Source organism: Enhydra lutris, unplaced genomic scaffold, assembly GCF_002288905.1.
Source record: "Enhydra lutris kenyoni isolate GAN:26980312 unplaced genomic scaffold, ASM228890v2 scaffoldscaffold6, whole genome shotgun sequence".
In the NCBI taxonomy this organism is placed as follows: domain Eukaryota; kingdom Metazoa; phylum Chordata; class Mammalia; order Carnivora; family Mustelidae; genus Enhydra; species Enhydra lutris.
In genome coordinates, this window is record NW_019154090.1 from 20,285,919 (window position 1) to 20,300,573 (window position 14,655).

The 14,655-nt window shown below is 44.2% G+C and overlaps 1 protein-coding gene across 2 annotated transcripts in view; it reads right to left on the bottom strand.

The window, feature by feature from the left end:
• The window catches only part of LOC111141759 (DEAH-box helicase 35), a 64,419-nt gene extending 50,315 nt beyond the window's left edge, over window positions 1–14,104 (bottom strand). The window contains exons 1-3 of one of the 2 annotated variants that reach the window (XM_022494562.1): window positions 14,058–14,104; window positions 9,582–9,715; window positions 5,309–5,401 (exon numbers count right to left, since the gene is read on the bottom strand). In XM_022494562.1, coding sequence (XP_022350270.1) covers window positions 5,309–5,401; window positions 9,582–9,715; window positions 14,058–14,097 — 267 coding nt within the window. In that variant the 5' untranslated portion in view covers window positions 14,098–14,104. The remainder of the gene's footprint in view (window positions 1–5,308; window positions 5,402–9,581; window positions 9,716–14,057) is intronic. The other variant, XM_022494563.1, reaches the window with a different exon arrangement.
• Window positions 14,105–14,655: the final 551 nt, after the last annotated feature.

Genomic DNA, 14,655 nt, shown 5'->3' on the forward strand with positions numbered 1-14,655 from the left:
TGACACATTTCTATAATGTCTAAATTATTTCACAATGAACATATATTTTACAGGACAAAAATTTAAAATCCTACTACATGTATCTGCTCACTTGTTCAAAAGAAACAAAGAGAAAACAAACTAAAGAGAATGGTTGTCGATGGAGCATTGGGAAGGGAGGAGGAGAACTGGAAACAGGGCAGCAGGGAATGAAGAGGGAATGACGATGCTCTGAGTCAAGGTTTCTGGGGAGCTCTGACTCAGACCCAGGCATGTTCCACGTGCTCTTCAAGTGTCCAAGACGTAAACAAAACCAACCAAGATGTACATGAAGGGAAACCAGGAGGAAATCCACTAACAAATGGCCCTTCCTGTAGTATAAATGAATTACAGGATCACCCCGAAGGGGGCGGAGAAGACACAACCTAAGTAACTGGAGAACACCGTCTGGCCTGGATACTGTAAAGCCAAAGACAGAGAACCGTGATCTAGTTAGTAAATGTGGGTAAACAACCAAATGGGGGTATGGGTTAGTAATTCTAGAACTACTTTATGTTTACATTAGAATTCAACAAATAAGTTAACATATTAAAAATAATGAGGAATGAGTTTCTCACTGTAGGAGAAATTTACAAACAAGGAAAGGCTAAAATGAGCCCCATGGCATTGGATTACCATCAGAAGTATCAGCATAAATTCATGGTTTTTAATACACATACAGACTGATAAAGATATACAGATGTTTTCATGTGTGGGGATTAGCAGTCCCATCTGTATTTCCTAAATCAACCCACTGAGATTTACAGCAATGACACCTCAGAGCAACGAGCACCCTACCTCCCAATTCTTGATTTCTAAACACCATTCTCCAATAAAGGAACCAGGACTCCCTGGAGAAGTGTTCGATCCCAGGGCTAGTGCAGGGAAAATAGAAGACAAGCCTGAAATGCCCTGTAGTACTAGAAACTAAGGAAAGGTTCAAAAAAACAGGACAGAGGCTTTAGGAAAGAACATAGGGTCTAACTAAAGGAGCTCCTAATGATCACAGTAACAAACTAAAAAAGACAGTACTGGGTTTTAGGCCATCAAACAAAATATATTCCCATGAATCCACACTGATGTACAGAAACAACTGAATAGATAAATGAGGGAGAAAGGACAGTTCTTCCTTAGAGAAGATTCCATTTAATGAAGGAAAAGTGGAAAGAGAAAAGCAGCAAGCAAATGCCTGAGTAAGTGCTCAGACAAGATCCATTGAGGGATGCTAAAATTAGGAGGCAAAAGCTTGAAGGAAAGGGGAGTCTTAAAATATCTCTCACCAAGATATTTACCAACTACCAAAAGGCAAGACAGTAACTTAGGAGGCAAAACCTGGCACCTGAACCAAGGTTAACCTTGGCCAGTGATCAGACATCAGCATCTCAAACCCCATGATACAATGCAGTGAGGAGGACACACCATTTCTATGGTATTCTTTCCCCAAATGCACCACCTCATTCTAACCATGAGAAAACATCATACAAATCCAAACTGAGAGGTGTTCTGTCACATAAATGCCCAGCACGCTTCAGAACTGTCAAGGTCCTGAAGGATGAGGAGGACAGACCGCGGAAACTGTCCCAACCTAGAGAAGATGGGGAGACACAGCAACTCACTGCAAAGTGAGGTCCTGGACCTTGGAGCTAGAAAAGGACACCAGTGAGAACACTAAAGAGATGTCTAAGATCTGCAGCCCGATGGCTGCGCCGTACCCATGGCGATGCCTGCTTTTGGTTACCGCACCAGGGGAAGTGGTGGGAGAGGTTTAAGGGAATTCTGTGCTATTTTTGCAACTGTTCTGTCAGTCCAAAATTAGCTAGAAATAATAGTTTTTTTAAAATGACTGTAAGGAACAACATGTTTTAGATAATGTAGGTTTTTGCTATAAAAACTGTAAAGTTTCTCTCTCTTGTATTAAATGCATAAGCAAAACACTACCAGCCACACCAATCAACACAAAGACAAAAACAAAACTACGAGAAATAACAGCTAAGATTCACGGACTACGTTATCAGGTGCCAGACACTGTGCTGAGCACCTTGCCTGCGTAAGCCCGTTTCAACCTCACAACAAATCTATGAGGAAGGTAATGGCATCATCAACAATTTAGAGATAAGCAAACAAAGAGATCATACAACTTGTCCAAGGACCTGGATAAAAATCTAAGAGCTGGGATTTAAGCTCGGCAAATCACGGCCGTGCCACATAACCAGGACATGATTCTACCATCCAAAATAAAACACACATACTTGTAGTCAATCTCTTCGTAACAGTGGAAAGCAAGAGAAAAGTAATTTCCATAATAATAAACAACCTGCCCATGAAGCCATTCTCCTCGATACACCTGTGATTCAGACTTCTGCATGCTTATGACTGCTGACAGATGGAAATTTAAAGATGCTGCAAAAGCTGGAAGAGTGTTGCTATCAAAAGGAAGTGGATGTCACACTGAGTTCCATCTTCGCTCTTTTTAAGGGTCACCAAATCTGGTGTTCTCATTAAGGAGTGGGATAAGGAAGCACTCCATCAAAAACAGCGCTAACAAAAAGTGTAGCAAAGAACTTGTTTTCATCGTCCATTGTTTTGACAGAGCTCTGGGGAAAAAAAAATCATCTAGGTTCCACAAATAGTTTGTGAAATTTCAAACGGGTGCTTGGTGCTTTAGCATGTGGTACTTTTCCAAGGAAAGACATTATATAAATCCAGCAAGACGGTGCGTTGAGAAAAACCTGCTCCACATTTTCACTGTGACCTTCAGCTCCTCAGCCTGTCCAATTTTCCTAGGCCATAACTCAAATTAGCGTCCCCAGGAGTTGTGGCAGTCTCAGGGAAGAAGAACTGTATGGTGCGGGGAAGAGGGATGGTCCTTCCACAACAAGGGGTGGCAGGTATCCAGACCAATAATATAATCAACTATCACACAAGGACCCATTCATCAATTTCACCAGCAAAGTTTCAGAGAGTCACTCCTCATCATTTATTCTCTGTACTTTTTGAATTCTGCACCATGGGAATGTATTCAAGAAACACAGTGCTTTCAAGAAAACACAGTTCCTTAAAAGCAATTAATTAATTAATTAATTGCCCTCTGATCCAGCAACTCCCTATCTACTGTATTTATTCTGTAAGTATACCCACATATGGGCTAAATTACATGCAAACTGACTCACTGTATCACTGTGATCATACAAAGCTGGAAACAACCTAAACGCCTCTCAGCTGGGAATTGGTAAAATAAATTATGTGCGATCTATGCAAATGAAAAATGATACATTAAGGGGGGAAAAAGCAAGGTACCTTAAAGCACGGACAGATGCTACCTATTTGTGTTTTAAAAAGAGGGGATATACACACACACATAGTTCTCTGTAAATGCAGTAAGAAAATCTCTTGAGAAACTAATGACATCAGTTGTATCCGCATACAGGAAATGAGCACCAGAGGGCAGGGCAGAGGAGAGATCTTCTTATGTCCTTTCACGTCTCTTAAATTGTAAACCATGTGAACCTATTAAATAATTCTCCAAAATTTAAAAAAAAAAGTTTCCTTTGTTCTCCACATTGCCCAGGCCAGATCCTCAGACCCTGCTCTTCCGCCTCCAGGCCATTCTTTCCCCGGACTCACCCCTCAGCAGGGCCTCTCTGTTCCCGGGCAGCTAAGCTTTGCTGGGGGAAAGGACCAGATCGTTGTGCTGCACTGTATCGCGGATCCAAATACCTGCCACCCCCACCCACCCCCCAACCGAGGCAGGATTACACGTACCACCACCCGACCACTACCCGGCCATGAAACCTGCCTTGTCCAATGAAACGTGAGAAGTGCCACTTCCAGTCACAAGTTCTAAAACCTAAGCCATCTCTTAATCCTGCCATGTACCCCAAGACTCCCAGGCCCCATCTTGGGTCATCTCCCATCCTGTGTCATCAACCCAAGAAGACCACAGAGTAGGACGAAGAAATAAACCTTTATGAAATAATACAGCTTCTTTTGCCTAGAGGCCACCGTGTGCTGTTGTCCTTTCTCTACTGCTGTCTGCTCCCTTCCACTTACCTGTCCCTAGCTGCCCATGGAGATCACCCAGGGACCTTTTAAGAAATACCTATGTCTGGGCCACAGCCTAAATCCATTATTGGTTTGGGCAAAAGAAGCTGTATTATCTCTTCTGTAAGTTGAAAAACAACTAATCTGTGGGGTTAGAAGCCAGAATGAGAAATATCCTTGTGTGTTCCCCAGGAAGCAGGAAGAGAGGGCAGGAGACCAGAAGGGGACACAGAGGACTTCTGGGGCTCTGGTAATGTTCTCTTCTGCTTCTTGATCTGGATGCTGGTTACACGTGTGTATTCACTTGTGAAAGTGTATCAAGCTGTACAATTATGATGTAAGTACTTTGTGATATAAGTTTTATAGTTCTATAAAAATATACATTAAAAAGGGAAGAACAGCCTGCAGTGACTCTCATCCTTGACCAGTGACGTATCATTCTTCACCCTCCAAGTCACGGCTGTCTTTCCACTCTTCCTGAGTCCCAGACACTTCTCACACCCCAGTATCTCTGCCACAGTATTTCCTGGATAAGAACATCTTCTTGGCCAGCTCCCACTGGTCATTCAAAGTCTAATTCAAATGTCATTTCTTTTACAAAGCCTTTCCCGATCCTTCTGTCCACTTCTGTCCACACTAGACAGCGGCTTGCCTCGTAACGGGAGCTGCCTTCCACAGCATCATGAAATTCTTTGGTAGTCTATTTTTATTTATAACTAGAGCAGTATTCATTCATTTCACCCTCCTCTTCAACTGTAACTAGTTGAGGACAAAAACCAGGCATTATACCTCTTTGAGGTAGTCCCCACTGTTCTTTCAGAGTATGGCTATTCAATCATTATTTTGGAATTATAATAAATCAAAGACAACGATTACTTCAATGGTCATCAATCACAAGAGCCAAAAGCTGAATAAAAAGTATCTAGTTGGGTTGAATATATTCTGACAGAAGGTCTTTAAAAAGCAAATTATAGTAAAGAGAGTTCTCAAATTATAAACCCCTTCCATCCAGGGCGCCTGGGTGGCTCAGTGGGTTAAAGCCTCTGCCTTCGGCTCGGGTCGTGATCCCGGGGTCCTGGGATAAGCCCCACGTCAGGCTCTCTGCTCAGTGAGGAGCCTGCTTTTCCCTCTCTCTCTCTCTGCCCCCCTCTCCACCTAGTTGTGATCTCTGTCCAAAAAAAAAACAAACAAAAAAAAAACCCCTTCCATCCAAATATAAGTGCAAAGACACATATGAACATATACTCACTTGTGGGATCTGTGTGCTTTTCCCACATCCCGTCTCTCCAACAATCACCACTGTCTGATAGTTTTCTACCAAGTATAATATATGATTCCTAAGCTGCAAAATAGAAACATACATTGTAAAGAGCCATACATTTTCTTAAAAGACCTAAACAAAGATATTTAAACATTATAAATGTTTAATGTTTAAATGAGTTGTTTGAGCTGTTTGCCAAAGGAAAGTAAATCTTAAAAAGAACTATCAAAATAGATTCCCAGTTTGCAGTACTGGTGACCATATAAGCTGAAACAAGTACAACTGAGAGCAGTAACTTAACAAAGTATGCAATGCAGATACCCTTTAACTCAAGATTTTTCACTTACAAGAAGTTACACTACACATACTAACACTACATATGAACAAAGAGGTATATATACAAGCATACTCACTGAAGTGTTTTTTATAATAGCCAAAAATTCAGTCTAAATGTTCATCAACAGGTTTAAATTAGTTAAGAAACACTCCAACAATGGAATATCCTTGGGTGCTAAAAAGAACAAATGTCTATTGGAAACAAAATGAGGGTTGCTGGAGGGGACGGGTGCAGGCGGATGGGGTAACTGGGTGATGGACATTAAGGAGGGCATGTGATGTAATGAGCACTGGGTGTTATATAAGACTGATGAATCACCGAACTCTACCTCTGAAGCTAGTAATACACCATATGTTAATTAACTGAATTAAAAAAAAAAAGAGGGGCGCCTGGGTGGCTTAGTGGATTAAGCCTCTGCCTTCAGCTCAGGTCATGATCTCAGGGTCGAGCCCTATATCGGGCTCTCTGCTCAGCAGGGAGCCTGCTTCCCCCCATCTCTCTGCCTGCCTCTCTGCCCACTTGTGATCTCTGCCAAATAAATAAATAAAAATCTTTAAAAATAAATAAAAATAAATAAATTTTAAAAAAGAACAAATGTTTATTTGCACTGATAAGGAATGGCCAACAAGATATGTTACGGGAGCAACTCAAGGTGCAAAACAGTATAAATAATACTCTACTATTTTTGTTTTTAAAGAAAGGATACATACACGCTATGTACAAGCTATCCTAGCAGGAAATAATACAGAACAAAAAACTGGTCATTGTACCATCTCCAGCAGCAGAAGGGAGTGGCCAGGGAGCAAGGGTGTGAAGGAGAGCTTTACATTTCCTCCAAGTTATATACTATCTAGTTACAAATTCTTTCATTTATTAACTGAGGGGGAAAAAAAGACAAAAAGAATATGCTTTCACCTCTACCTCTAAATCCAAGTTCGTAATAAAGCTACACCTGTATTTCAACTGCGCCTTTCTTTACCCATTCACTGTGAGCAGAAAACGGAAGAGATGATTCCAACATCCTCTCTACTTAGCCTCTGAGTGTGTTTTTGTACCCACGTGTGCTGAGAGACACACCTGACAGCCTGGAAAGTCATGAAGGTATTCCGTAAATACCTGGTCTGGAAGGCCGCGAACCCTGCCGAGACCCCCACCCTTACTGCTCGGCCCATCTGACTGGGCCCCGACAACGCAGTTGGACTGGGAGAGTGAACACGCTGCCTAAATGCCTCACTAAAGTACTGGCTGCTTGGGGTTTTTGAATTTGGCATTATTTGGGGTCCAACTATATAGCTCTCACATTTTAGTGTGAAATCCTCTTGGGATATTTGTTAAAAATGAAGATTCCTAGCCCTACTCCGAGGGTTTCTGACTCAGTAGGAGTAGGGTGGGGCCCAGGAATCTGCATTTATCAACCCTGCACAGCAGATCCTGTTACAGGTGGTTTCTCTTGATTAGTCTAAACATTTTTTGTCAGTTGCCTGGACTTGGGGCTTGCTTTCATTTTGGGTAGGGGAAGGCAAAAGGTTTGGGATCTTTGCAGGTACTTTGTGAATGGTAGATCCAACCAGTGGGTGGGTGGATGGATAGATGGATGGATGGTGGATGGTCAAGGAAAACTTGAAAGACAATCTGAATACAGACAGAAACAGACAAGGCATTCCAGGAAAGGGAAATAACATAAGAAAAAGGAAAAAGATGGAAACAAGCAAACTATACAAACTCTATTCCAGGGTCATCATCAAGAGCCCACAAAAGGCTCGAGGTGTGGTTGGGAAATGAGTTACAAGACAGATAGTCCCGGCTTCCCTAGCAGAGCTAGAGTCTGGACCTTCCCTGGGCTGTCAGTGCCGTACCAGATGAGACCGAGCCGGAGAAAACTGAAGGCCGTAACTCACACTTCACATACTAGGTAAGATGGGCTGCACATGGAGAAGGTCCAACATGTGACATTCGAGAGAGACATGACAAGATTTCCAGTCTGGAGACTGCAAAAATGACAGCAGCACCCACGGGCGAAAGGAGAGAAATGCACAAGGGCTGGTGCCGAGGAGGGGACAGAGCTTCCGGGAGGCGGCGTGTAAGGGAGTGAGAGGACCACCTCGCATAGCAGTGATCCGGCCCCAGCAAGAACACCACCCTATAGAAGGCGGTCGAGAAGGCAGCGTAATGGCAGCAGGGGAAAGGGAGTAACTTTATATTTATTGCCCCTTATAGTTCCAATTTCTGTTTTTAAAGCTACTTTTAGTTTTAATGGGGGAGGGGTTGGTGAATGGGTCCCTTTTACCCTTTTCATCTTCTAGATTTATCTTTAACATCTCATGAGAACCTAACTATGCTTAACTTCAGTTTTGCTTTTTACCAATAACCCGTACGATTTTAATTTCCATCAATATGTTAAACCTTGATTACTTTTTCATTTGTTTTATTTATAGTTTCTTGTAAGTTCAGTTGGAGGATAAAGAACACTCAAGAAAAGGTCAAAATTAAATACTTGGTAAACAATAATTATCTGTGTACTTGAACACTCATAATATGTCAGAGACGTTGCTAAATGCTCTGTGTGGATTATCTCATCTGGGCCTCATAACGATCCTGTGAGGGAGGTGCTATTAGTCCCATATTACAGATACCAACACAGAAGCTCAGATGGTGTTTTGTGCTGTGAGAAAGCACAAAAACAAGGAAGTTTGGGTTTGAGCTCTAAAGTCTAGCTCCAGAGTCCTGATACTTCACCAGAGCTCAAACTACGTCCCTCAACAGTGAGGCAGCAACAGTGAACCTATAATCTTATCTCCTGAGGGGCAAACTGATTTACCTTCACATATACTGAATGCAGTTAATCAACTGAGAGAGAAACCCAGAAAGGTCAGTGAGTGACTAAAATGTTCAGGGCCACATAAAACTCTAATCTAGGTGACTTGGCTAAGTTAAGAAGGATTCTGTTTCAAATCAATTTGGAGAAAGCCCATATTAAGAGAAGAGGAATGATTAACACCGTCTAGACAAAGGGACACTCTTAGTGTGAGAACTTAGGAGCTTTTCCCACAGCACTGTCCAGGAGAAGGAGACAGCGAGCCATGGGTGCTGGTGGCCACACCTACTGGTGTCATTCCAGGGGCATCACGTGAGGCTTCAAGAGCGCATCACCCTTCTTCGGGGGCTATACGAAAGAAACATCCTTCAGCTCTATCTAAATGGCTCTTGGTCTACAACTCCCTTCCTGATTACAATCTGGCTTCCCATGTGGTCTTGGCAACAGGGAGAAAGCGAGCCCATGGACCATGTGTGTCTGCACTGGAGAACTATGGCTATAAACAAACGAATTCTGAATTCTAGTTTATGCTTTGGTCTCTTGTGAAATGAACATACGTCCATTTCGTGAGACCAATAAAATCAAGTGCTGGATGTGCACACAGTACATAATATCCACCCAAATCCCGTCACTGTGTCAGTGGGAGTTAACTTCTTCCACAGAAACCTCCTCATATATCCAAAGAGTCTTGTTTAAAGAAATTCGCCTTTAAAAAGAAAGCTAACATTGGCCATAGGCTAGTAATCTGTTGAAGCTGGAGGCACAGCAGTTCATTGTTCTGTTTTCTCTACTCTTCTATATGGCTGAATTTGTCCATAATTGAAAGCAAAGAAGGGGAAAAAGAATGTCATTCCATCTCTTCGAGTTTTTTATTTTGTAACAATATCTAACAAAAAAAAAAAAATTAAGGACTTTCAAGATTTATATGGTTAAGTAACACACACATATTCTGAGCTTTATCCTCTCAGATAAGGGTCGCTCTGAGCTCACTGTGTCCTACAGAATCGCTAAGAGTAAGAGGACATGATTCACTTTGGTACCAAGTCTGAAGTCTGAGGCCACCGCACACTGCTTCGGGCCAACCAACTGCGCATGCTTATTTGGTGTACCTTGAACACGGGCAGCTTCTGCCTTTGCTGCTCGACAGAAAGGGCAGCGTAGGGATTGTAGACAACGGTTGTTGCAGAGTTTTCAGCTAGACTCTGTCTCTCCTCAGAGATGCTGACACCTGGTCCCTCGGTACCTGTAAGAGAAATGCTTTTCTCAGATTCTCTGATGCAACCAATGGACAGAAAAATGTGCAGACATTACAAATTCAAAGGCAAAGATAAAACACAAGCAATGCATTTGACCTCAAACCACTAGAAGATACTCAACTTTAACTTCAGGAGAGCTTCTAGGAAGAACTGAGAGAATACAAAAATCTTCCCTAAAAAGCTTCACTGAAGCATCAAGAACCGAGAGGAGAGTCCTACTGGGCTCCAAATTGGCCACACATAACTGTATTCCAGAAGACAATGTTTTCCGGTTACTACCAATTACTACCCATACAAGCGACAGAAACCCAGTGGGAACTGGCTGAGGCACAGGCAAAGGGCTGCTGCTGCAGGGGGGGCGGCAAGGACGAGGGACAACAGGAACCAGGCATGCAAATGCTGCAGGGGCTTGCTCCTTCTCTCATCTCAGCGCCTCTCCCCCAGCTCCTTTCGATCCCTCAACTTGGCTTCGGGGTCAGAGCTGGAATCAAGGCCGCTCAGGCTCACAACTCCAGGCCATCCACTCACTCACTCCACAAGGACTGAAATGCAAGAGATACCACAGGAACACTCCCGATGCTAGGCCCTATCCTCGAGCAGCTTACTTGCTTCTTTTACTCCTCCTCTCAGAACACATGCTAAGGAGAAAGTAAAAGACTCAGCAAGGGGGGCTGGGAGTCCCTAGTATGTGGGGTCTGGAGTCCGGGGGAGGGTCCTCTTCCCCCAGCGCAGGTCCACTACCCAGCCTGATGCAACCAACCATGGCCAGTGGAATGGGATGCAGGAGACAGCCGCCCCCATTTTGAACCACAGACCTGGAGTGGTTGGGCGTGAAGTGCCATTCCAAAAAAACCACTGTGCTGAGCAGATTAAATGACAGCTTTCCACGATGTCTGCTTGGTAAGAACCATGACAAACTGGTGCTCAGGATGGTGAAAAATGGCCATATCCCATCATGTAAAACTCTTAAAGGTACCATGGATTTTAGCCTTTGAAGGAAAATGCCTTAAGAGGAACATGGGTTCAATTTTTATGGTCAGTTTCCAGAACTTTTCGTGCTGATTTGTGTGTGTACCCCTTGGACAGAACTCAGAGTAGTAAGTGACACAGGGTTTGGAATTCAACACGACACAGGAAGCTATTTTCAAAGGCTAGAGTTTTGAGCACTGGGGTGTAATGCCTCTGTGAATCATAAAAACCCTTCCTGGAAGATCAAACATGGGGGCACTACAGGGGTGATTATCCAAAACCATCATCTCCCAGGACTTCTGAACTCAGAGTCTGATGCCATGTGAAAGTACAGGGGCTTTATGAGAAGCACCTTTGTCCCAGTAACTTATTTTTACATTTTTTGCAGATCCCAAATCCCCTCAACAATCAAATAAAGGCTATGGACTCCCTCTCCTGAAAAATACACCTGAATGTAATGTATCGGGATAGAAAATGCTCATGGTCTGTAAACCCCCTTGAGCTAAGTTTAGAGTCACTGTCACAGATCTCTAATCCCTTCTCCATTTATTTCTAGGAACACAGTTGTGTTCCAGAGGTCCAAGATTGCCAAAAATCGTGTAAGTGGGGCACTGCTGTATTGTTTTTGCCAAAACGCTGACCTTCGTTTCAACAAGATAAAAGATAGAACAAGACCTGGAACAAAGCCTGTGCTCAAAGAGGCAGGTTTCCTTTCTTCCCTTATTATCGCCACATCTAAATGACTTCTTATAACCCTTCCCCAAGAAAACTACTGCAAAGAATACCTCATCCTCATCCACTGCTTTTGTCGCAAATTCCCTCCTTTTTAAAACACATTTTAAACTTTTCCAGGCTGTCTTAAAGCCATGTTAGCATCGCTCCTGCAAGGTCTCTTCCTTGCTCCCACACCAGGGTTTAATCGACCCAAAGGTCTTCACTACCCCTCCCTGGCTCTCCCCTACAGCCAAGTCCTCCTCAGTATATTCTGTCATGAGATGTTTTACAAGAGCTACTGTCAATCAATAAGGAGTATGTCTCCTCCTCACAAAAGACTTCATTCAGCCAAGTGAGGACTGCCTCCCCTCTATGTACATCCCACAGTCCATTCTGATGACCTATGGTTGCCCTTCCCTCGGGAGCATTCTCTATACGTAAGGGAGTAACAAGGTCATAATCCTGCAAAGCACAAATGCCTTCATTTCTCCATCTACAAAACAAGGCTGGAAACAGCAGCCCCCAACCACCCCCACAGAGCATTCCCTCACCTTTCAATTTTTTCAATTCAGTTTTTCAATTTGAGTGATGCCTCATTAGTGGGTTATGGAATGAATGTAGAGGGATCACAAACAGCATTTTTTAAAAATAATGAACTAGAAACAGAACAGCGTTATCTCTTGCTTTACCCCAAAATATATCCTAAAACTCAACACCATCTCACTACTCAATTACTTTGGTTTTTTGGACATTCCTGAGGCATGCACACATCCCACTTTGCCTTGGTCATGCTGCACCCTCTGCCCAGAGCTCCATACTCCTACCTTTCCAAGGAACAAACCTTATTTGTGCTTCACTGTTCACCTCAAAAATATCACCATCTTTATGAAGTCTTTCTTATCCACACATTGAATCTTTCCCTCTCTTCTATGCCTCTATGTAATTATTACTATGTAATACATGGTAATAGTTACCATGTATCTAGTACTAAGAGCTTTACATGCATTCTCATTTAATCCTCAAAACAATCCTTTGGGTAGGTGCTGCTATGCCCAATTTACAGATAAAGTCACTGAGACTCTGCGCACTTAAGTGAGTTTGCCAAGTCAGCAGGTTAGCAAGTGGCAGTCAAGGATAGCTTTACAGTCTGACTCATAGAACTTATCTCCCTTACCACCACTTCCTTCTGCCTCACTTTAATACCTCTTCTAAAGGATATCTAACTTCACATCCTAACTTGAGAGAGAGAGAGAGAGAATAAATCTTGAGAGCAGAGCAGCGGTCTGGTCATCTGTATTTGCCTCCTGATCACTCAGTTAGGTGCTCAGTACGTATACCCTCAACAAAGGAACTAAAAAACAGAACAGAACTCTTCCAGCAACCCCATGTTCTTTAGCCAAAATAGTATTCTGTTCTGATTTGCGACAATTCATTCACGCCTTTATTATACTTAACGCTTTGGCCTGTTATTAAAGGCTTGAGTAAATAAAATAGAAGGTATCTCATTACCTAATGCAATCTTAGTTCTGGCTGAAAATAAAATTCAGGACAGATAACTGGCTAATGATTTGAAATACTGAATAAAACTGTCACTAAGGGACAAACTACAGATTTTTAAAAAGAATTAACATCCCTTGCTTGGTCTTATCTCCCACATCACATATATGCATAGTTAGCATCTCAGGGCACCACTCTAAAATACCCTTTAAAAGCTTTCCCTGTATTACCTTCTCCATCTCATTTCATTTTTGCTGCAATATACTTTGCACACCCACACCTGCAGAGATGCAAGTGGTGGAAAAAGGCAAGCTGATTAACTGATAAGAAACTTTTGTTTTTCACAAGAAACTGATGGAAGGAGAGGAAGGCATCTAGCAGGACCTGCCAAGTACACAGTCAATAAAATCCTGATTAATAAGGAAACGAAAACGCATCAGGCAAAGCATTTTGTGACACATTCCTGTTTGCCTGAGAGAGGGAAAGTGGGTGACAGCCAATACGAAGGAGGGCGGTCACTTTCTGGTAGGCACTCAAGATGGGCAAGAATTACCCTAAAACAAAATAAGGCACTTTCCCTTTTCTATGAGCACTTACTCTGGGTCAGACATGGCACCGTGCTCGTCATTCAAGCCCACAGGACAGTTATTACTCTACCCATTTCACAGGAGGAGGCTAAGACTCAGAAAAATTAAGTGACTTGCCCAAAGGAACTCTGCTACTATAGGGCACAGCCGAGAAGTCGAACCCAGGTAACCCGACTCCACACACGAGCTCCTATGTCCTGAGCAGCACGGCTCGCCCGGCCACAGCGCAGCCCCGGGCGGTAACAGGACACGCGTGGGCGCTCCAGCGCTTCCCCAGCGTTGGGCAAGACAGGCATCACGCGTGAGGAAAACGAGGATCGGGGAAGCTGAGACTCGAACAAGGTCACACAGAGAGTTTCTACCCAGGCTGGGGGCGGACGCCCGAATCTGTCGGGACCACGGTGGGCGCCCGAGCCGCAGAGCCTATCAGCTCTAAGGCGGCGGTGGCCAGCCCGCCGAGGTCAGGCCTGCGAGCAGGTCCTCAGGCTCCAGGGCGCCGGCTGCGGGGCCAAGACCAAAGTCAGGCCGCTGCATCTGCCCAGCTTTTCTCCAAGGGCCTTACCGGGTCGCCAGAACTTCACCGGTCCCACGGGCGCAGCCATGCTGGGGTGAAAGGTCACGAGGTTGACTCCACCCCTCCGTTGCGCGTGAACCCCCCGGAGGGGCCGAGGGGCGTGGCCCGCGGGGAGTCTCGGCCCCGGCGGTTCCGGCGGAGTTACCGCCACGCCCCTGTGGTCTCACCGCCCCCCCCATCCACGTGACCTACGGCAGGTTTCCAGGAGCGCCCGGCCCGGCCCGCTGACCCACGTGACCGGCCCCGCCATATTGGGGAAAAGGAAGCGGTTCTCAGACTTTTTTTAGTGAGGTGTGTGAGGGTTCGAGGTGGGCTTTCCAACAGCGTGGCCTGGGCAGGTTGGCGGCCACGCGGAGATGATGCATCCCAAATGAACTGCTAAATACTGATTATGTTACAAGCTGCACCAGCATGACCGTTTCTCTTTCAGTCTTCTCCATATTAAGAGCGGCTGCCTCCAATAAATAATTGTTGGGAGCCCACTGTATGCCCAGGTACTGCAGTTTCGGCCCCTTAGTGCAGCGTCTGTCCAAGGTGGGGGTGACGTTGAATAGTAAATGAATAAATGCTCAAGAAACAGTAGTAT